The 24,769-nt window shown below is 43.0% G+C and overlaps 1 protein-coding gene across 1 annotated transcript in view; it reads right to left on the bottom strand.

Moving 5' to 3' along the window:
* The window catches only part of COL27A1 (collagen type XXVII alpha 1 chain), a 259,247-nt gene that overhangs the window by 152,154 nt on the left and 82,324 nt on the right, over window positions 1-24,769 (bottom strand). The window contains exons 10-12 of the mRNA XM_069062697.1: window positions 20,933-20,977; window positions 16,239-16,292; window positions 15,054-15,098 (exon numbers count right to left, since the gene is read on the bottom strand). Coding sequence (XP_068918798.1) covers window positions 15,054-15,098; window positions 16,239-16,292; window positions 20,933-20,977 — 144 coding nt within the window. The remainder of the gene's footprint in view (window positions 1-15,053; window positions 15,099-16,238; window positions 16,293-20,932; window positions 20,978-24,769) is intronic.

The raw sequence follows: 24,769 nt of genomic DNA, 5'->3' as shown, positions 1-24,769 counted from the left end.
GCAGTCTGGCTGGCCCCACTCATAGTGGCCACAACTGGCAGTGGCTTAACAGCACGCCAAGCTGGGCTGAGAGGTTTGATGTGATTGGTCTACTTGGATTTGCTGCCAGGATCTCAATGCTGCTTAGAGGTGGAGATGGGACATCATGCATGCACTGGAAAACCTCCCTAAGGCCAGCTACCATGAAGACAGAGTCCATTCAAAGGAAGCAAAATATCTACATTTGCTGGAAGCTACATTAGGTGCAGTTGTGCTTTTGAGATCATTAGTCTTTTTTTTTTTTTAGGAAAATCAGTTTTACTACTTTTTAGAAAGCACTGTATAGGAAATGGAACTTAGTGAATCAAAGTGTTGTGTTGAGTTGAGTTCCTTCAGGGGTCCCCATCAATGAGCAGGTTGAGACAATTTAAAATTAAGGAAGCAACTGTTTGGAAGTAAAGGTACATCTAGCAAACAGCTTAAGTGGGTTTATATTCCCTCCCTCCCCTTCCACTCTCACAATCCTGTACTTTGCCAAATTAAACTTCCCAAGGACAAACATAAACTCTAGCTTTCCTTCTCTAAGAATTATCACAACTTTAGATATAGTGGGATGTCCCCTCTTTTACTATAGAATCATCATCCCCCCTTCCCTCTACTTACTTAAACTTCATTCCAATTCAGGCCCTCGTGGGCTTCTCATCTGTATTACTGTAACACTGCTAACCGCTCTCCCTCTTTTTGGTCTCTCTTCCCTCCAATGCATCCTCCTTCTTGACTGATGACACCAAAACACAAGCTGACCATTCCTTTTCCCAAAATGCTCCCTCATTGGGATAGCATCTTATTATCTCAAGAAAAAACTACAGTCTAGTCCTTAGGTATCTACAACCTAGCTCAACACTTACCTTCCCAGTCTTACTTAACACTCTTCTTTCCACACAAACTGACTTGTTACTTCTTTCCATTCCAACAGCTGCCTCCATGTCTTTACCATGTATAGAATGCACTCCCTCCTCTCCATCTGAAGAGTCCCCAACATCCCTCAAAGCATGGCTCATATTCCATCTCCCATTCAAGGCCCTTACTCATCCCTCCAGCTGTCCATACCTCTTGTAATTACTGGACCTTAGTCTGCATTTGCTTTGTGTGTATGCCCCAGAGTGTATGTTCTATCCTGACTCCCTCTCCTCCAACCCAGCAGACTATCCGCACCCAGTAGAATGTAGGAAAAACTGCTTTGTTTAGGGTTTGTATCCCCAGCACCCAGCACGGCACTTTGTACATGGTAGACAGATTGAATTGAATCAGGTCAACCCTAAGAAATATTTCCCTTTTCTGGTACTGAAGCTATTTTAACTTCCCTAATCCTCAGGACATATGGCTGTCTTATATCCTTAAGTTGACACAGAGTTCCTCACTTTATCCCCTCAACTGCACTGCCATCTTTCTGGGAGATGTTTAGTTGTCTGTTCAGGCAACCATTCAAAATCACAGCTGGAAGAGGCAGGTACGGTGTAGTGGATAAAAAGCTGGCCCTCAAGTCCCTCTTCCGAAATATCCTGGTTATGTGATCCTGGGCAAGTCACAACCTGCTTGGGCCGTCCTTCCTTCCTTCCTTCCTTCCTTCCTTCCTTCCTTCCTTCCTTCCTTCCTTCCTTCCTTCCTTCCTTCCTTCCTTCCTTCCTTCTTTCCTTCCTTCCTTCCTTCCTTCCTTCCTTCCTTCCTTCCTTCCTCCCTCCCTCCTTCCCTCTCTCTCTTTCTTTTTCTTTCTTTCTGTTTTTTTGGAGGGGGGAAGGCAGGGCAATTGGGGTTAAGTAAGTTGCCCAAGGTCACATGGCTAGTAAGTGTTAAGTATCTGAGGCTGGATGTGAACTCAGGTCCTCCTGACTCTGTGACCAGTGTCCTATTCACTTCACCACCTAGCTACCCCCATGCTTGGTGCTTCCTAAGACTCAGAGAAAGTGTCGACCTGCATGGGTAAAAGGAGTTCCCTCATTCAAGATTTCCCTACATCAATGAAATTGTAGCTCTAGTCCCCATCCCAATACAGTGATGGATTATGTGTGCTCATCCAAGGAACAGACTTGACAAATTCAGAGAGGCTTAGATTAGCCTCGAGGTGATGAATCTTTTAGCCACAGCAATTCTTAAAGACCTTTTACTAACTTTGAGAAGAGGAGCAGACTTAGGAAATCACAGATCACTGAATTGCTGAAGGGAAACAACATACACAGAATCATAGAGGAATTGATTCTGAGTCAGAAGATCTGGATTCAAAGCCCAGCTCTGCCATTTACTACCAATGTAACATTTGGGGCAAGGTATCAGGTATCTTTCAGGGCTTCAGTTTCTTCTGAAAAAGATTAGACTGAGTGGGCTTTTATATTCAGCTCTATATCTATGATCTGTTGAAATGTTCTTGTTGTTAGTAGTGGTGGTGGTGGTTACTATTAATAGACAAGACCCAAGAAATCAAATAGTCAGAGTATTAGCATTTCAGAACTAGGAATGACCTTCAGCAACATCTAGTTCCAGCCCTCTCATTTTGAAGAGATAACTGAGGCTCAGAATAACTAAATGGATGGCTTACCTAAGGTTAGCTACCTTTTCACTACTAGGTTACCTCTGGGTGCCACATTCGATAACAAGAAGCCTGTCCCATGAGTCTGGCTCTCAGTGAGGCTGCTTGTACATGGCTGGGCTTGGGCTCTGATTTCCTGTCCTTGTTTCTAATCTGACTGTGTCCTTCTGTCTGGTTGTTCTGTGTTCCCTGATGCAAAAAGCCTCCATCTCTGCCAAAATGAGGAACAAGGAAGGGGGTTTTCCCTCTCCAGTCTGATGTTCTTCTATCAGAAGAATTTGTTCTCTAAGCCAAAAGAGTGAGTTCAGCTCCCTACCATTGGGCATCCAGCCATGGGGGTTCTTAATTTACATCTCCACTCAGTTCTTGGGGAAACCGGGGTTACTCTTTAGCTAAATGATGATCAGTGGAGCCAGAAGAGGACCTAAGAGAGGCACTCCTCACCCTTCACAGGTTCCCCACATGTAGTGCCATATTTCATAAAAGCTGAGGGCAAGTCTTTTTCCCTTCTACTGTGGACACAAAGGTGTCAGTAGGAGTCTCCAGGAAGCCTAGTACAATGAAAAAGGTTTGGGATTTGAAGTTGGAGGACCAAAGTTCAAATTCTCATTTTGCTGCTTACTGCCTGTGTGACTTTAGGAAAAACACTTAACCTCTCTGAGCCTCTTTCGAAACTATAAAATGAGAGGGACAGGCTTAATGACTTCTAAGATCCCTTCCAGTGATAAGTCCATGAGCTTATGAGCCCCCACCTCCAGGAAGATCAACCTTCAAACCTTTCCAGACTTAGGAAGGTCTATCCCACTTCCCTCTGGCAGGAGATCCCAGGAACTCCTCAGAGAACTCATGCCCAGGCCATACCCAGAAAATGGTATTGCCTCGAGAAGAATCTTCCTTGACAATGTCTCTCCTATCCACCCCCCTCTTTTCCAGTGCCACTGCCACCACCCTAAACCAGGTTCCTCATCTCCATTCCTGGATTGTACCATAGCCTCCTACCATAGTGTCTCTGTTTCTGAGTCTCTTTCTCTCTTATCTAATATCACTGCCAGATTAATCTTCCTGATGTCTAGTTCTAATCACTTCCTGCCTTGCTCAAAATATCCAATGCTTGGCTCTCCACTATCTGTAAGAAAAAGTCTTAGTCTGGCATTCAAGAGCTTTATTTCTCTCTATTTTTCAACAAGATCCTCATCCTCCAGTCAAACTGAATTATTTATCACTTTTTGAAAAAACATGTCCTGTGTTTTCCTGTTCCCTCTGGAATTCTCTCCTCCCAAATTTTTATCTACTGAAATCCTACCTGTCCTTCAACACCCAGATCAAATACTCCTCCTGTGTAATGCCACCTCCCCTTACCACTTCAGTTAGAAATCATCCTATTTAAACATATCATATAAAGCAACTATCTAAAACTAAAAACAAGCATCATGTGCAAAGGGAATACACTAGAACCTCTTTCAATAAATATAGGAGTGAAGCAAGGATGCCTACTCTCTCCAATCTTATTTGATATTGTCCTGAAAATGCTAACAATAGCAATAAGGCAAGAGAAAAGAATTAAAGGAATAATAATAGGTAAAGAAGAGATAAAATTATCCCTTATTTGCTATGACATGATGATTTACTTGAAACACCCCTGACAACCAACAAAGATGTTAATTAAGACAATTATCAACTTCAGCAAAGTTATAAGCTACAAAATAAATCCTCAAAAATCAACAGCATTTTTATATAATAACAAAACACAAGCAGCAATAATAGAAAGGGAAATCCCATTCCAAATACTTACAAATTGCACAAAATATCAGGGGATCAACCACCCAAAGCACACAAAAGACATGTAGATTCAATTACAAAGCTCTCCTTAAAGAAACAAAGAACAACCTAAGTAGGTGTAGGGATATTCAGTGCTCATGGCTAGACTATGCCAATATAACAAACATGACCATACTACCAAAATTAATGTGCATGTTTAATGCTATATCAATCAAATTACCAAGGGGGACACTTTACATAATTTGATAAAAAAAAAGTTCATTTAGGAAAAAAACTAGGATATCAAGGGAAGTTATGAAAAGAAGTAAGGACGAAGGGGAAATAGCATGTCCAGACCTCAAATTATATCATAAAGCAGCAGTCATCAAAACCATCTGGTATTAGTTAAAGAATAGACAGATAGATCAATGGAACAGACTAGACGAGGGAGATTCGGAAACAATAAAACTCAATAAGCCAACGTTTGATAAAGTGGAAAACAGAAGTTACCATAGAGAAAAACTCTGTATTTCATAAAAACTGCTGGGAAAACTGGAAAGTACTTTGACAGAAATTAGGCTTACACCAACACCTTACACCACACACCATAATACATTCTATATGGATACACAACCTTAATATTAAAAAATCATACTCTAAGACAATTAGAAGAGAAATACATCATATATCTTTCACAGCTCTGGATAGATGATGTATTCTTTAATTTTTTTTGGAGGGAGGGAAGGCAAGGCAATTGGGGTTAAGCAACTTGCCCAAGTCACACAGCCAGTTAAGTGTCAAGTATCTGAAATCAAATTTGAACTCAGGTCCTCCTGGCTTCAGGGCTGGTGTTCTATTCACTGTGCCACCTAGCTGCCCCCAGATGATGTATTCTTACCCAAACAGGAGATAGAGGCAATTACAAGATGTAAAATAGAGAACTTGTTACTTGAAACTGAAAAGTTTCTGCACACGCAACATTGATGCATCTAGGATAAGAAGGGAAGTGGTAAAATGGGGGAAAATCTTTGTATCAAATTTCTCTGATAAAGGTTTGGCATCCAAGATACAGAAACTAGGTGTGTGTGTGTGTGTGTGTGTGTGTGTGTATGTGTGAGTGTGTGTATGTTTTTGTTATGTGTATATATATGCCATGTGTATAATAAGAAAAAATGCAAATCAAAACAATGCTGATTGTTTCTGCAAATTGGCAAAGTTGACCCCCCCAAAAAATGGCAGTGTAAAGTAAGAACAGCCAAGAAAACAATATACACAGTGACAATACCAATGTAAAAATGGAAAGAAAAACAGCACATGAAAAATCAAAAGTAAATGTGACAAAATTATAAAGATCAAGTAGTGCTTGAATGAATATCTATAAGAAGATGTCCCCAACCTACCCCTTTGTAAAGATGGGAGGTCCACAGGTATTACACTTCACACATATTTTCAGACTTTTTCAATGTATCGATCAGTCGTGTTGATTTTTTTTCCTCTCTAAAAATATATTATTTTTCATATGGGATGGCTATCTGGGAGGGGCAGGGAGAAGGATACTATGGCAAGAAATAGAAAATGTCAATAAAGCTTATTTTAAAAAAAGAAACCAAATTCTGTATTCCTTTTTTTAGCTTGTATCACTCCTATGACATTTATCATGTTCTGTTTTATATTATATTTATATACATATATATGTATGCATGTATATGTCATACTTTTCCCTGCTAGACTATAATGGAGGACAGAGATCATGTCTTATCTCTGCACTTCCTGCAATGGAATTGTACACAGTAGGTACTTAATAAATATTTGTAGGTGTCTCAGCTTTGCCACTATATTGTAATCTCCTTAAGGGCAGGGACTGTGCCTTATTCATCTCTACATCCCCCACATTACATACTGCAGGGTCTTGTATACAGTAGGCATTTAGTAAGTATGTATAAGTATCTTTTTTCCCCGTACTAGACTGTAAGCTCCTTGTGAGTGGGAACTGTGCCTTATTCATCTCTACACCTCCATGTTACCTAGCACAGGGTTTTGTACACAATAGGTACTTAATAAATATTTGTAGGTGTTTTATCTTCCCCACTAGATTGAAAGCTCCTTGAGGGCAGGGCTCATGCCTTATTCATCTCAACATCCTCTACATTGCTTAGCATAGGACTTTCACACAATAGGTATATAACAAATATTTGTTGAATGAAAAAAACTGATTTGATCTACAAGTAATAAATATTTAGCATTTGCTGAACATATGATCAACTTAGTTCTCTAGACTGTAGGTTGCAGGTTGGATGTCATGAATCAATCAGATTCAACAAGTATTTAATAAGAACCCACTAAAGGCTATCATACGCTGAGCTGGATGCAGCAGGTATAGAGCCAAAAACAAAACTCCCTGTCCTCAAAGGGCTTACCTATCACTGAAACTTTCCATGTTTTTACAAGGGACCAAAAAAGAGTTGCCACAACTCCCAGAGCCCAAAAGAGAAAACTGACTCCAAGATTAGGATTTTGTACTCATTAGGAAAATGTGACTTCAGAAAGAAGGCTTATTTCTAGAACTGGAGAATGTTAGAACTGGAAGGACTAGAAGACCATAGACAGACCACAGAACGTCAGTGCAGGAAGAGAAAGGAGAGCTAACAGTAACATTTTACAAATGAGGAAAAGGAGGCCCACAGAAATGAGAGGTGACCCAAAGCCTAGATAGGAGACGGGCCAGGACTAAAATCCAGATTTCCTGGCTTCATACCATAAATAACTATATAAGTTCAGTCCTTGCTTATTAGCCTGCACAAGCTGAAGTCCTTAGAGCAAACTCCCAGGTCCATGTCCATGGTAAACTCTTCCCAGGAATCTCATTTTCCATGGCCTGGGGCAATTTTGCTACCAAAAACTAGATCTAGCAAACAAGATCCACAGAACATCAAGTGGACATTTGCTTACTCAGTAGGATAAAGGGACATCAGGCCTCACAATGTCCCCTGCCTTTTCCCACCTGCAAAGCTACAAAGACAGAGAAGCCTTTTTTTTTTTTTTTTAAAAAAAAAGGGTTTTTTTTTTTTTTTTAAAAACCTGGATTCCTCATTAAAAAAACGTAACACATTTCTTTTTTTTTTTTCCTTTTTCTTTCCTTTCTTTCTTTTTTTTAATAGAAGAGACACTCTTTGGGGAGGTCAACTTTTCCCTTGGTGGCCTGACATGATCTGGGGGAAACAATTCAATTTTCCCCTTAGATTTTAAAGAGATCAGAGTGATAAGCCTCCTTAATCGGGGGACAGAGAGAAAACTTTTTAGCTCTTAGGCTGGAATGACATAGCTTCCAAACATAACTGGAGTCACATAGTTTCCTGGACCCTTTCCCCAAGTGTTTGAGAAGCAAGGCCTACCTTATGTGATGGGGTGTGATTTCAGAAAACCTATCTTTCCTACTGGCTTGAAATTCCTGTGAAAGTTATTCCTTTGGGTTAGGTACTATCTCCAAAAGGCCCTGCCAAAATATAGATACAGGCGTGGCTAGGTGGTGCAGTGAATAGAGCACCAACCCTGGAGTCAGGAGGACCTGAGTTCAAATCTGGCCTCTGACACTTAACACAAAACTAGCCATGTGACCTTGGGCAAGTCACTGAACCCCAATTGCCCTGCCTTCCCCCCTCCAAAAAGCAATATATATATATATATTAGATAAATAGGTAGATAGATAGATAGATAGATAGATAGATAGATAGATAGATAGATACAATACCCAGCCTGGGTGAGACATTAATACATGATTCCCTATTGCCACGTTAGTGCTGATTAATATTATAGAAAGAGCAGTGCCCTAGTATGAAGTAAACCCAGGTCTGCTTCCAACCCTATGACTTACTAGTTGTGTGACCCTGAGAAAGTCCCTCAACCTTATAAGGCTGCAGTTATCTCTTCAATTCTAATTCCTGGTCTGCCACTAACCACTGGATGACCTTGCAGTCAAGTCAATTCATTTCCTTAGACTTCATATGAGGAAAATATGTAAAATGAAGTGGTTAGAAGAGATGATCTTTGAAAGTTCCTTGTAGCCATAATGTTCTATGATTGAGGATTCCTTCCAGTTTTAACATTCTGAGTTTGAAGGTCCCTTCCAGCTCTGACATTCTTTGTTCTAAGGGCCCTTTCAGCTCTAACTCTATATTCTAAGGCTCCATCAAGCTGACATTTTGCATTCTGTATTCTATATTCTAAGGTTCTTTCCAGAGCTGACATTCTATGATTATGTGACTCAAATTCTGGAACTGTTCCATATAGGGAAAAAGTGGGAAATAATTATTCCCTCTATATAACCTTGGCTATCCTAACTCCTTACAAGTTCCTTGACTCCCAGGAAATTATAGCATGGCCTTAGTGGGAAGGATGATAAATCATATTCATGGTAAACTAAACCGTGTGATGCGCACACCTTCTAAATGAAACAAACATCCCAAACCTAGAAAAGACTGATTAGTACAAGTATGCAGAAGGGTGGAGGTGGGAGGTTATTAATCAATAAGAATGTTTCTGGGGAAAATATTAATTGCCAACTTTGTCAGAAGGGAACTAAAATAATCCCTAATCCCCAAGCTAGTCCACTCACTAATAAGTAACAAAAAATTCCAAAACTCAAACTTAAAGGAGAAAAATAATTTTCTCTTAAATGACAGCCCTTCCTCCTTTATTCCCTACTGTCTTCATATTCTACTGCAAGGTTTAGGTTTTAACCCTCATGACTGCTACAGGGGGATGGATTTAATGACCTCACAAGGCTCTTCCTGGCCTTCAGATGCTGCACTCTGAAGGACATGAATTTCACAGAGTATATAAGGAGCCTGGCAAAGTTACGCCAGGCGCCAGTCTGATCATCTCATTTTGGAATCTACAGATATGAAATCATATGAATGAAAAACATTAAATCATGTCAGAGACAGACGAAACAGATTTGTTACCTATTAAAACTGATTTTCTAGGGAACAATAAAGTTTATTTTCACAGTCCTCAATGGTGATTTATGGCCCTAGGCACTTTAGATAAGAGGAATCTCTATGCCAGATACATCACCAGGATGCTGACAGTAGGGTGAGTGGGTGGTTATATTTCTGCAGTCAGTTTGAACACTCCCCCTGCCCCATACACAATCGCTGGACCCTGTACACCTGAAAGCCATCCAACTACTTAGAAGGCAAGAGTAGGGCTGGGCTCACATTGACTTTCTAGTTAGCTCTATGCCAAAGACACCCAGATAGACTGTTTCAGTCCCCAAACCATCTTGCTCATTCACAAAGTCTTATCAGCCAGAATTTTCTGGCTGGTTACTTAATACCTTGCAGGGCTAGCTGCAGCTCTCGATGCATTAAAAAAACAAGAGGCGAGGAAGTGGCTAGGTAGCACAGTGAATAGAGCACTGGCCCAGGCATCAGGAGGACCTGAGTTCAAATCCAGCCTCAGACACGGAACACTAGCCATGTGACCTTGGGCAATTCACTTAACCCCAACTGCCCTGCCTTTCCCCCTTCAAAAAAAAAAAAAAGAGGCCTGGAGCCCAGAGACAAAAAGAGATGAAGCAATGAATGGCACTAGGAAGACAACTCATCTGTCCAGGTACTCCAAGTCCAAAGTCCTCCAAATTTAATCCCATCCCATTCCTTCCACTCCACCAAAAGAAACTTGCTTCATTTCCTTTGACTCTTACTGAAAACAAGTTATCATCACAGGATTGTAGGACTATTGATTTAGAGAGAGAAGAGACCTGAGAGACCACTGAGTCCAACCCTTCATTTTATAGATGAGGAACCAAGGGCACAGAAAGGTGACTCATCTAAGGTCACACAATATCACTGGTGGGATGTGAACCCAGGTCCTCTGACTCCAAGGCTTATCCTCTCTCCACTCCACCACTTTGCCTCTCCCAGAATCTCAGAGCCAGAAATGGCCTTAATATATTGGGACATAGGATATCAGAGCTGAAAAGGACCTTAATCAAGCTGACAGGATATTGCAAGACCATCTAGTTCAATCCTGCCATCCTATAGATAAGAAAACTGTAGCCGGGTAAAGGAAGTGATTCCAACAAACATTTTGCCCAAGGTTCCAAAGCAGGTTAAAAGGCTAGTACTACATCCCTGTTCTCTGGGCCCACAATCTAATGTTCCTCCCACTATACCTGGCAGTCATTCACAGCAATAAATATCTCCCTACTGCATACCATGTGTAAGGCACCTTGCTAATTATCATCAATAGCATGACATCCTCCGGCCCCATTTCACACTTGGAGATTTCTTCCCATTCCAAGGGGAAAGCAGAGACTTTGGTTTGGTTCTGAGTGGAGGATGGAGGGGTGCCGAGTAGAATGGACCAAGGGATGGAGAAGGAAAAATCAATCGAACTGCCCATCCCTAGAGTTGGGAAACTACTTCCTCTCCTCTAGAAAGAGGAATTTCCCTTCCCTGTGCCAACAGAATTGAAACGCACAATATCCTATGTGAAAGCTTCCCTTCTTTCCAATTTCCCGGAATCCCAATGTCAGCACTTCCATGGAAGGCAGGCAGGCATAGCTGTGGTCAAATGTGGAAAATGCAGGTCCATTCCAGTAACTGGAGGCCAGAGGCTTGTTCTCTGCTGCAGCAGAGCTGTGGTCAGTGCTGGGGAATGGGGAGAGCACCAGAACCCTGCCAATAGCAATCAATCTCTCCCAGAGTCACAGACTCAGAGAATCTTAGAACTGAAAGAGACCTTGAAGATAAGCCAGATCAATTCTCTGCCTTTACAGATGAAGAAACTGAAATCCAGCTCAATGGAGTGACTTGCCTGATGTCACACAATGTGAGCTGTGCATCTGGGGCTACTGCTCATGGCTCCTATCTCTCAGTCCCAGGGTTTCTCTGGTGTTCCACTTTGCCTCTCCACTACCAATGGGGCTGAGGCCTTCCCAAGAGCCCTCCCTTTACTCAAACAGAATTCAAATCTAATCCTAAAAAACACACAGTATAAAACACTGAGCAGATACTTCCTAAGTGTTTGTTAAATACAAATTTGTGGGCTGGAATGGAGCTGGGGGAACTAGACAACTAGGAAAGTCCTATAGATATAGAAAGATATGGAAATATATACATACATATAAATGTGTGTGTATATATATATATACATATATATAGTAAGTTTGTTAACTGATTAATCAATTGACTTCCCCCTATTGATTATTTCTAATTTATTCTGTACATTGCTTGTTCAGATGTGGTTTTTTATATGCTGTCTGTCCCATTAAACTATGATGTCCTTGAGAGGAGGGACAGTCTTTAGCCTTTCTTTGTGTCTCTAGTACTTAGCTCTGTGCCTAAGGGCCAGTATTTACAGGCTGACTGACTAAGAATAGCCTTCTAGCTCAATGGTTTTCAAAGTGGGGTGAAAATTTCCCAAAGAGTATGCAAGATAACCCATTTGGAGTTGCAGCGGAAATGGACAAAAACTGGGTTCTATGAGTTTAGAAGAACTTTCTCCTTTCCCTTCCAACGTTTTAAAGTCAAAATCCTGTATCTTGGAATCTATAACTATGGGAGAATCAGAGGGAGGGGGACTAGACAGGATAGTTGGCCATCCAATTCCAGAGGACTACCAGTCTGGAATGTTCCTGCTTCTGGGGAAAGGGGTGTTAAAGGTAGGGGAAAGGACGAATGGATGAGGCTCTGAATGTTTTCACATTCCATGGAGAGATCCCAGCAGCAAATGTAAATTATGGCTGGGAAAAAATATCCCAGACAGTGATAAGAAAAAGAGAGGAAGAGCTGGAATGTATTGAGAAGGCCATATCCTGAGTATGAGAATACATCCCTTAAAACTTGTTAAGAAACTCCAGGCAGAGACAACATATCTAGCTGAAGTTTTCTTGTTTACTGGAATCTGATTAGTGATTCATAGAATGTCAGAGCTGATAGGGACCTCAAAGATCATCTAATCCATTCCACTGACGAAGAAACTGAGACCCTGAGAAGGGAAGTCACTGGCCCAAGGTCATATGAGCACAAAGACAGCAAAAAGAGGTTCTCCAGTAACCCAGACAGTCATGTAGGAGATGAGGAGCTTCCATAAGCACCAATATTCCCTTTCAAATAGTCACTGCAGAGAAATGAATTCACAAGGCCACCAAATGCCTAGATTTTAAGTAAATTCTTTGAAGGCAAGGACCACATCCCGTACCATGTTTCCCCAATAATAAGACCTATCCCGAAAATAAGCCCTCCCCTTACTGTGTAAGATTCCTCTAAAATAAGCCCTCCCCCGAAAATAAGCCCTATTGAGATTGCTACTGTAGTGAAGGTTATCCCCTGCGCTACACGCTGCATTACGGTACCCTCTGTATGCACCGTCCTCTCCCCCCCCCGTGAAACGCACGCCGTGCTCCGAGCTGCATCCAATCAGAGCTGCAGCAGTGAGCACGTCATCCTGTTCTTCCCCAGTGATTTGCTTATTGAATAAAGGTACATTTTTTTGTTCACATTGACCTGTTTATTAAAATTGCTGTCAATGTTCATTAAAATAAGCCCTCCCCTGAAAATAAGCCCTCTGGTGTTTTTCTGTCCAAAAAATTAATAAGACAGTGTCTTATTATCGGGGAAACACGGTACATATGTCTTTATACTTGAAGATCAGGAGATCTGGGCTCGGACCCCACCTTTACCATTAAATAGTTATGTGATCTTGAACAAGTCACTTCCTTTCTCTGGGTCTCAGTTTCCCATCTGGAAAATGAGATTGGGACATGGTTGGGGAACATATGGCCTTGAGGCCACATATGGCTGTCTAGGTCCTCAAGTACAGCCCTTTGACTGAATCCAAACTTCACAGAACAAATCCCCTTAATAAAAGGATTTGTTCTGTAAAATTTGAACTCAGTCAAAAGGCTGTACCCAAGGACCTATAAGGCCACATGTAGCCTCTAGGCTGCAAGTTCCCCATCCCTGCACTAGATGATCACTTAGTGTCTTCCAATTTAATTATATTAATTAATTATAGTCTATAACTTTAAGAAGCACCTATTTCTATTGCCATCACCAAAAGCAGAACTATGAATGTCCAATCCCTGTTTAATTTCCTACAGCAGGAAAAAAAAGCCAGCCTTATCACTCTATCTAGCTGCCCATGCTTAGGGAACCAAATTAAGAAGAAATGAATGAGCTTCTCCTTCTACCAGCCTATGGCAGAAGTTTCAATGGTCCTCTGTTCCATCTAAGATAAAATACAAACTAAAGCCCTTCATAGCTGGCTCCAGCTAACCTTGCCAGACATTTCATTTTAATTCTCTTCATATACCCTATGTTCCAATCAAATTGGCCTATTTGCTGTTTCCTGAACACTACATTCCATTCCCCATCTACAGACCATCCTTCATGCCTGAAAGGAATTCTCCCTTCCCTTTCCCCTCTTAAAAGCCCCTCCAATGGCTCACTATCGCCTCCAGAAGCAAATAGAAAATGCTCCATTCAGCATTCAAAGCCCTTCCTACCCTCTCCCCCTCCTAACTTTCCAGTCTTCTTATACCTTATTCCCAACACATACTCCTCATTTCAGTGACATTGGGCTCCTGACTGTTCCACCAAAAATAAACAAACTCAAAACCCAAACAAACAAAACAAAAACAAAAAACATTTCATCTCTCAGCTTGGGGCATTTTCTCTAGCTATCCCCACACTTGGACCACTCTCCCTCTTCTGCTCTGACTACTGACCTCCCTAGTTCCCTTTATGTTCCAACTAAAATTCCCCCTTCTCTAACCCCTCTTAATTCCAGTGCTTCCCCCTTTTAATTATTCCCTTTTATCCTATATAGAGCTTGCTTCGTATATATCTGCTTGCATATTATCTCCCCCGTTAGACTGTAAGCCCCTTGAGGGCAAGGACTTTCTGTTGCTTCTTTTTGTAACCCCGGCACTAAACACAGTGTTTGATACTTGATAGGCACTTCAGGGTTCAGCGCACATATCAGTCTATATGAAAAGCCCTTTCCTGATCCTCTTGTCTTCTTTATCCTTCATCTTGTACTTACTTTCTGCTTACACATTTTATCCCCCAAAAGAATAGAACCTCGAGAGCAGAGACTGCTTTTCATTCTTTGTCCTTGCATCCCTAAATGCCTAGAACAGTGTCTTAAACATAGCAGATAATTAATGATTGTTGGCTTGGACTGAGTCCCTAACTCAGTGAGCTAATGAGAGGTACTTTCTGATATGGCACCCAATGTAGTTACCCTACTAGCACTTGCCTAGTCAAGTCTTTGCCTTTTCCTCTCCTTCCCAGGGAAGAGGATTGGCAGTATAGGGCAGTATGACCAAGAAAAAGGCAATCACATGTGGAATTATAGAAGAAGAATTATAGTCAACATGGTATATCAGGAAAAACAGATCTAGGCAGACAGGTAGAAAAAAGACAGACTTAGGAAGACAGACACATGTGTATATACCTACACTGAGACATTTGCCCTCCCCAACACACACACACACACACACACACACACAGGTGGGGAAAAAGGATAGAGTCTTCTGCTCTGACTACTGACCTCCCTAGTTCCCTTTAAGTTCCAACTAAAATTCCAAATCAAAATTCTCCAAAGGGAATCATGGGAAATCCATCCAAATTCTACCTTGCCAAATAAGGCAAAAACAACTAGATTGTGGTATGGTTTGGTTTCATTCAACAAAATCTGCATAATAGACAAGGAAAAACTTTACCGGCCTACCCATCTTGCCCCTCTTGCCATGAACTCCAGGAGGCCCCTGTCAGAAAAAAATAAAGCAAAATTAATGTCAGGATAGGAATCACTAAAAAGGAACAAGACACAGCTGAAGCTCAAAGAATCCTGCCAAGATGCTCTGGTTTCCCCTTTGGGCCCACGTCGCTGTGGGACCATGCAAACAGGGGCTAGGATCATGCCCAGCAGACCTTGTGCCTAGTGTGAGCTCCCTGTATGCCTGGTCCTAGTCAAAGGCAAGTTCAAAATAATCCTTTTGGGGTTCATTTGGGAAACTGAGGCAATATAACCTAGGGGAATACTAACAGGAGAGAGCAATTCTAGCAGTGGATCTTGTCATTTGGGCAACCCACTTCATCCCTTTGGGCCTCGATTTCTCATCATGTCAATGAAAAGACTTGACCTTAGTCTAATCTGATAATTCTGTGTCCTGATATTCTATATTCTAAGGTCCCTTTCTTCTTGTACCTTATATATGCACATACATATGTGTGTATATGCATGTATGTATATGTGTGCATATACAAACACATATACCCTAATAGACATTAGGTTGCAGACATTGCTAGGTGGTGGGGTGGACAGAGCACTAAGCCTAGAGTCAAGATGGACCTGATTCAAATACAGTCTCAGACACTTAACTAGCTATATGAATCTGGGCCAGTCACTTTAACCTGTCTGCCTCAGTTTCCTTAACTGTAAAATGAGGATAATAATAGCACCAACCTCCCAAGGTTGTTGTGAGGATCAAATGAGAATATTTATAAGACACTAAACACAGTGCCTGGTAGACAGTAGGCACTATATAAATGCTAGCTATTATTATTGTTGTTGTTAATAGCCTGTGTCTGGAGGTCACTTCCAGTTCTACTATTCCTGGACTCTGCTGTCCCAGTTCATTCCCATGCCTGGGACAGTTTCCCCAGATTTTGGTCCTGGTTGGTAGGGAGCAGGTCTAAGAGGAAAGAAGCCCTCACTGCCCTGCCGACTCTTCATTAACAACAAACCACAGAGGTCAAGTCCCATCTTTCATTCTTTCCCTCTTCATCCCCAGCTCTGTAGAGAGCTGCTTTGCTTAATCCCCAGAGTTACCTGTGCCCTGGGTATTCAGGTTAAAGAGAAGGGTCTTAGGATGAGGCATTAGGATGCCCAGAAGGATACTCACCCTTTCTCCATCGAGTCCTGGCAGGCCAAAGAGCCCTGGGAGACCAATATACCCCTATGAACAGAGAAAACAAAAAATCAAATGGGTCATCCCCAGGAGGCTGGCCTGTCCCCATCCCAGCTTGGCTGCCTTCTTCCTCCTCCTCCTCCTCCTCCTCCTCCTCCTCCTCCTGCTCCTCCAGCGTTGGTCCTGGGTGCTCCACGTTGATATAAACCTTGAGGCAAGTGTATATGCCCATGGACTGCATGGTGCTGGCTTCCACGATGTAGTCCAAGGGCACATACCCTCACACCAGGGATCGGGGGGCAGGTAGGGGAGGCTCCTTCTCCATGTGGGAGCAGGGTGGGAATGGGCAGGAGGCTGTTGTGCCCTTGCTGGCTGCTTCTGGGACCTAAAGGGAAGGAAGCTTGCTTTGGGGTTAGATGAGAGGGGATGTGCTGACAGGACCCAGGGCCAGCTGATAAGTAGTTCCTTCTGTAGCTGCCTCTCCCTCTCCCTGACCTGCCTCCTCTTAGGATTTCCACTGTGATACTTTTCATGTCTGACTGTTTCCTGGATGCCCTCTCTCTCCCACCTCCTTGGTTTCTCCTTCCCCTCCCCTCCTCCAATACAATTCCCCAACCCACACCCAAACCATAACCCTCCAGGCCCAATTAACTCAGCATTTTTTAGTTTCTCCAGTTACCTTCTTCAAAAACATTCCCCCGTGCTGTGTGGGGTATCCTCCCATCTCCTCTTGCCCTGTCAGGTGCCTCCTCATTCTCCACGACCCAAATTAAGTTCCAATTCTTAGAGGAAGCCTCCTCTGTCTACTCCAATTCACTATGACCTCTCCATCCTACAGACTCACAATCACTATCTCTATCACTCATTGGGCATTTAATCCTACTGTGCCTTGTACCATCCCTTGACTTGTTTTAAATTATTCATCGTCATAGTGGTATTATTATGTGGCATGGTGGAAAGAAAATTAGAGTAGGAATCAGAGGATGTGAGTTGAAAATCTCACTTGCATGACCATGGGCAAGGCACTGAACCTTATGGAGACTCAGTTTCTCAATCTGTAGAATGAATGGGCTGGACTACATGGCCTATAAGGACCCTTCCAATTCCAGGTGTGGGTCTCAACACTCTAACTAGACTGGAAGTTTCTGAAGGACAAGGATCAGCTTTCATAATTCTCAGTATCCCCCACAGAGCATAGCCTGCAGTTCTGCACACAGCATAAACGTAGCAGGTATTTTTTAAATTAAGTCGTCCCCACTCAAGCCATCTTCCCCTTCCTCCTATTTGTCCACAGTCCTGAGACCCCTCCCATGTGACCCTTTGCTGCTCTGATAAGACTTCTTCATCTGCCTCAGACCTTCTTCCAGGCATCCTTGACCTTCCTTCTCCAGAGATGCTTACAGAAACTACATCCACTCTACCTCCCACCCCAACACATACACATGTAATGACAATACAGGTTCTTCCACTCAGGCTGCCCCTTCTCTGAGCTGTTAGATTGGTAGCATATGTGGGTTCAACCATTTTTTAAAATTAGTCAATCAACAAGCACCTCTGAGTGCCTACTTCATGCCAGGTACAAAGCTAGGCTCTAGAGACATAAGACAGGAGCGGAAATGGAAGGCAAGCTGCCTCTGAACCCTGAAACTGAATGAGGTTCCTCTCTCCAAGGAACAAGTATAGAGTTTGGGGTCAAATAGTTCACCTAGGGTCAGCTGAGACATTTTACCTCTGGCAGGTATTAGTCAAGGAGAATCAAGACTAACCCCTTCTCTAGCAAGAAAGACTCTGGACTACAGTCTAACTCCAAGGCTCAGGAAGTGTCCTTCAAGTTAGACTTTCCCCATGTCCTAGTCTACCCTGCAAATCTACTTTGTCACAAAAGGAGAGCAACATTCTAATTATTTGGCAAATTACCTTGGCACTCCATGCCCAGGTCATCTACCCAACTGCCTCTGGAGTCACATGACTTTGGAGAGATTCCTTAGCACCTAGGCCCCTTTTCTAATCACCCCATCAGTGATTCCAGGGGCAGGAAAAGCCAGGAGGAACTAAAATGGATGCATGCTGAGCATCAGTGAGGAGATAGGAGCTGGCTAGTCACATTCCTGAGCCACAGAAGGGAAGGAGTGCGGAGAGCAGGGATTTTCATGACTGGTGGCTACATTCAGCACTATATCACAGGGGTCATCCCTCTGGGCTTCAGGCCACTGCTGGAGGGGGCCCAGAGTTCCATCATGAGAACCATCTCCGCAAAGCCCGAGAGAAGGGAGCAGGGGTTCCATTTCCAATGTGCATGTGGCATCAAGATGTTGTCCACACGAAGAGCATAAATCAATCCCAAAATTTCCCTGGCTTATCATCCCCCTCAGCCCCATCCCAAGAGCATGTCTTCCTAGGGTTTGGACAAAAAAGAATTCCTCTCCTGGAACCAGAGAACTGGAGCAGGACCAATTCCACAGAAAGGATACAATCGAGAGGGCTGGTTTTGAGTCTCTATGTTCCTCCAGTAAGCAAGCCTCAGGAGCCAACTAGGGCAGACTGCCCTCGAGTGCAAATATAGTAACATCCTGGTAAACCATCCCAAACAGCTGATACCCATCCAATAAGTCTGTCTAACTCTGCCAATAAATACCATAAACGCACTTCAAGGCTGGTCGAGGGGACCCAGTGTGGGACTATTCTCATCCTCTTGTCCTTGGGGTGTATGAAAGCTGCATTGTAGGGTAATTTCTCATCTGTCATGATGGCACAGCCTTGAAGCCTTTGCTTTGGGGGAAGGGTTCATCAGGAACAAGCTGACTTTGCTCTGTGGGGGCACAGATGACTAAGTGCCCAGTGATGCCAGGCACATCCCTACCCTGATGTGGTGGGCAGGAGCAGCCAGGGTGAGCATATGGAAAATATTTAAGAGCTTACTGACAAGACCAAGACAAGGGTTCAGTAGCCACTGACAGGCAGAGCCAATGAGGCAGAAATGGGGTTGTCTCCAGCCTCTTGTGGGAGGTCCTGTGAGACCTTCCAATTTGGCTATAGAACCCCTAGTGATAGCCTTCACTTTTTACCTCTTCCCAAGAATGCCTTTCCTAGCCCCAAATCCTAATGATAACAATCACCCTTTACACTACCATAGCCCCATTCAGTTTAGGGCATGATTTTGCATCTATTTTCTCATGGGATTCCAGGGGCAACCCTGGGAAATAGGAAGGATAGGGATAAAAATCCCATTTTACAGATGGAAAAAGAAGCATAGAGGTTTGCTCAGGATTGTGTCAGTGGCAAGTCAGAGTACAGTCAACATCGGAACCTGAGTCTAGTGCTACATAAGACTACATGGGAGGGCCGGCCAGGTGGCTCAGCGAGTAACAGCACTGGCTCCAGTGTCGGGATGACCTGGAGATCAAATCCCAGGCTCAGACACTCAGCACCACACCCAGAAACACCTGGCCGTGTAACCTTGAGCAAGTTACTTAACCCTGATTGCTTAAAAAAAAAAAGAAGAGCAAGTATCATTTCATGGTGCGGGGGGCAGCTAGGTGGCGCAGTGAGTAAAGTGCTGGCCCCGGAGTCAGGAGAACCCGAGTTCGGTTCCGGCCTCAGACACTTAACACCCACACACACACACACAAACTAGCCATGTAACCTTGGGCAAGTTACTTAACCCCAACTGCCCTCCAAAAGGCAAAAAAAAAAAAAAGACTACATGGGAAGGATCCAGCTCAGTGGGGAATAAGTCTCTAAAAGCTGCTGCCAGGGCCCTGAGAGCAAGGGAGAAGAGGAGCTGATGGTGGGCACACATGTGGTTCCAGGAGCAAGGCAGGGTGGGAGTACTGGCCCTCACAGTGGCCCCTGGCGGAGTCACATTCCCTACTCCTACAGTTTCATTCTTTCACCCACTTAGAGCTCTGCTTTGAAGGGATTGCTATGGTTTTGCATGGGCTGACTCCCTCTTCTAGAACAAGAGTAGCTTACAAAGGACCCCTCAAGGGGAAGAAGAAAATGGATGGACTTTTGTCTACCATATCTGGCCTCTAGCCACTGTTTGAACATATATCTTGTAGGCAACTCCCAGGGTCTTGAGTAGTTCTGCCAGGCTGTGGGCATTCACCAGGAGCTAGGGGGATGCCATAGCCACCAATTACAGACAATTAGAACTGCCGCAACACCCTGTTCACATGAGTCATACTGGCTGTTCTGCTTGCTTACCCCAGCAGGGGAGGGAATGCGGAGAGTGGGGGTGGAGGGAAGACTGAGGGGCGGTAAGATCATTTGCAACTGGCTCCGGCATCCTGGCCTCAGCTGGATTTGCTCTGTGCCACAGATGGGGCTGTTAGGAGTAACCCTGGATCTCCCTGGCTCACTGTGCTTGACTTAAGTGAGAGGCTTTCTGGAAATCTGTAGCTTGATCCATGGTCCATCCTTCTTCCCACCCTCCTAGAATCTCCCTGCCCTGGAACTAGAAGAGGTGGGGGTGGCTGTTGACCATGGCCAAGTGAGAGACATAAGAACTGAAAGTGCTTGAAGATCTCTAAAACTGGAGGCAAACAGGCATTCTTGGTACCCTGCCAAGTGGCAGGGATGAGAGCAACATCCATTTGTAGAAACTGCTCTGAGCCCTAAGTAGCAAGTACAACACATCTGCCATCTGATCATCAGAGTATCATAGGATGCTGCCAAGATGCACTTACCCGACTGCCTTTGGGTCCAGGTTCTCCTATTGGCCCAGGTAATCCCTGAAACATAAGAACCAAAGAAAGAAAGACAAGTGTGAAGAAGCCTTAAGTAGCCCCAAACAGGCATTGTCAAAGTTATTCTGTACATGGACCAGGAGTGAAAAGAGATCCTGGAGGCAGAAGATTTGAGTTTGAATCTTGGCTCAGACCATTACTATAAGAGGGGTTATTCCATTAATGTCTTGATATCCCTAGTGCCTAGCCTTAGTATATAGTTAATGCTTCAAAGAATATTTATTGGTTAATTACTAGCTGTGTTGAACCAGGAAAAGACACCTAACTTCCTGGAGCCTCAGCTGTAAAATGACCAACAATTCTCATGGGGTCACAGTGAAGAAGAGGTTTTATGAAATCTTGATGGCTTTCCTAAAATGAGTTACTATGGTTACCTCTGATGAGGGCCCCCCAGAGGTCAAAGACCCAAGTTGGACCCAAGAGAGAAATGTGAAGTAGCCAGAGGCAAATGAATCATGAGTGGCTGTCAGAGCTAAGCCATTGAAGGCACCACCACACAGCCAGCACACCACAACATGCCCACACTCACAATTAACTGGATCTGTGACTAATCAGAATCATCTGGGGGAGAAGAGGGAAACTCTAGGCTGAGAAATGCTTTTCTTAGAGCCCCAAATCACCCACATGCTTGAAAAGGGAGTAGATTAAAAAATCATGAGTGGCTTGACCCTGGGAAACTCATGAGCTTTTCCTACTCATGAGAGGCAGCATGATGTCATGGAAAGAGCATCCAAAGAAGTAGGAAGATTAGAGTCAGGGGACCTAGATTAAAATCCTACCTCAGATACTTATGAGTTGTATCTATTTACCTAAATTCACCTACCCTCTGTCTGCCTCAATTTCTTCATCGGTAAAATGAAAGAATGGAACTCAGTAGCCTCTAAGAGTCATTCCAGATATACATTTATAATCTTACAAGGACCTGAGTTTGAATCCCAGCATTGACCCTCACTAGGTGAGATGATGGTCAAATCTTAGTCTCCACAACAATAAAACTTGTACTTTCTGTAAATCCTAAATAAGACACCATAGAAACCTGAGTTGTTTGATTCAAATGGGAAAAAGTCCAAACAAATAAACCCTGAATGCTGTACAGCTATAACAACCAACCTGTTCCCAAAGAAGAGATGAGAACATACAGCTCTTCCCTTTAGAGCAGAAGTGGGGGACTATAGGTTTGGAAGGAACATTGCCTATCCTGTACAACTGAGCTGATATTTGGAGTAGTTTTGCTGAATTGTTTCCTTTCTTTCTTTTCTTTTTTCCTTCTTCATTTCAAGTGATGACCCTTGAAGTAAAGGGGAGGGGAGGGAGATATTCAGACGTGAAGAGGATATAAAAACAAAAGATATCAATAAATTTTTTCTAAAGAAATGTTAGTCATTATAAGTATTATACCTGATTCTTGGCAAAACTACCCAGATAGCCACATTGGTCCAAATATGAGGGAGATGGAAAGGGAAGGGTGAGGAACGTGAGATGAAAGGTATAATATAAAAAATTAAATGGCTCTCCTCTCCCACTCAAATCATGTTCTGTCCTAGGTCACAGGGTCATGCTCTAGAGCTAAGAAGAAGCCCAGAGGCCATCTTGTCCAACCCCCTCCCCCTCTCTTTATAGATGAAGAAACAGACCCAGGGAGATTAAGTAATGTGACTCAGCTCACACAGATAATACAAGTCAGAGGTGGACTTTGAACCTAGGTCCTCTGACTCAAAAGGCACTGTGCTATATGACCTTGGATATATCATTTCTCCTCTTTGGACCTTACTTCCCCAATCTATAATATGAGAGGATTGCATGAGGCTTCCTGTGATACCTTTCATCTTAACATACTCTTGACTATAACCCTGATGAAAGTCATCCTGAATATGCTTCACTGGAGATAGGAAGGAGAGGGGGTAGGAAGGACTAAAAGAAAGAAAGAGAAAGCAGGACTGAAGAAGGAAAGGGTAAGGCAGGAGGCATATTTTGGGATGATTTCAACTCTTCAGAAATGTGGGAGGAGCAGAATAACTAGGAGCAAAGCTAGATCCCCACTCCTCCATTAGCCCCAGTCTAAACAGAAGCAAGCCTTGAGTCTTTCCATGAACCCACTCAGCCCAAGTTCTGAAGTCGTTGCCAGCTTATAGCTCAGCTCTGCTTACAAACTCCTCCCAAAAGAGGAGATCCAGAAGTTGTTCTTAGGGATAAAAAAACACGTGGGACAATGTAGTATTTCAGGCATGAACTCCCGAAGGAGGTTTTTGCATCTGGGATCTCTCCGATTCTTTTCTTCAAAGCACTTGGCTTTGCTTTGATAAGAGAAACAGAAGAAGCCTGGTCCTGTGTGAAGAGTCTCATATCTTCCTGTTGAATCAGAGCTGAGGGTTTATGCTAATTAATGGTATAGTCCGAGCTCGAAGGGACCTCAGAGATCATCTAGTTTAACCCTCTTCTTTTTTTGTCACTTAATTTTTTTGGCTAATAAAAATCTATTTCCTCTCCCTCTGTCTTCCCTCTCATTGACAAAGAAGAAGGAAGGAAGGAGAGATGGAGGGAGGGAAGGAAGGAAGGAAGGAAGGAAGGAAGGAAGGAAGGAAGGAAGGAAGGAAGGAAGGAAGGAAGGAAGGAAGGAAGGAAAGAAGGAAGGAAGGAAGGAAGAAGGAAGGAAGGAAGGAATGAGAGGGAGAAAAGGGAGAAAAAGGGAGAAAAAGAGAGAGGAAAGGGAGAGAAAGACAAAGAAAGAGAGAGATAGTAAGGAAGGAAGGAAGAAAAGGAAGACTTTGTGACAAATATGCATCATCAAGCAAAAAAAACTTCCCACATTAACCATATCCAAAAAAATGAGATTTCTCAACCTTCACCCTTTATATCAGGAGGCAAGTAGTATGCTTCATCATATAACACCACCCCTCCTTTTGTACTTTTTGTGTATTTTACAGGGGAGGAAATTATTCAGCATTTTGGTTCCTCTTAATCCTTCAAAAAGACTTGGGTAGAAAGGAAGGTTATAAATAACCTAAGGCAGCCCAGTGGATTGACTAGAGAAAGCTGGGAGTAAGGAGACCTAGGCTCTGATCCAACTCTGCCATTGATTCACTGTATGACCTTGGTAATGTCACTTCTCATCTCTAGGCCCAACTATTACAGGGTCAGACTACCAAGAATTCTTAATATGGGCTCCATGAACTTGCTTTAAAATATATCTTTATAACTATTTCAAAATAATTGTTTCCTTTACAATTCTATTAATTTTGTTTTATTATATTTGAAAGTATTATTCTGAGAAGGGGGCTCTGACACACAAAAAATTAAGAACCCTTGGCTACTCAATGGTCATTCATTCATTCAGTCCATCAACAAGTGTTTATTAAACACTTTCCTATGTGCCAGTTACTGTGCTAAGTCCTGGGTATCCAAAGAAAGGTAAAAACATAGTCTTCCTCTCAAGGAACTCACATTTTAATGGGGCTGGGGGTGAGGTGATGATATATACAGTATGTATACTGTATATATACAAACAACAATGATATATACAGTATAAATGGAAGGTGAAGACTCTGGCCCCTAAGGTCTCTCTCAGTCTGACACACTGGGTTCTGGGTTCTAAGGTTCCTGACAGCTTCAGGAGCAAGAAAAGGACTAGGATCCCTGCTTATGGTGGATGGGATGATGACAATGGATGAGAGAGACAGAGACAGAGACAGAGACAGAGAGACAGAGAGAGAGAGAGAGAGACAGAGAGACAGAGAGAGAGAGAGAGAGAGAGAGAGAGAGAGAGAGAGAGAGAGAGAG

Source organism: Petaurus breviceps, unplaced genomic scaffold (assembly GCF_028583685.1).
Source record: "Petaurus breviceps papuanus isolate PSGF00001 unplaced genomic scaffold, PetGlider_PUasm1.0 90503, whole genome shotgun sequence".
In the NCBI taxonomy this organism is placed as follows: domain Eukaryota; kingdom Metazoa; phylum Chordata; class Mammalia; order Diprotodontia; family Petauridae; genus Petaurus; species Petaurus breviceps.
The sequence above is the reverse complement of the archived record's forward strand: the minus strand, read 5'-3'. Positions and strand labels throughout refer to the sequence as shown.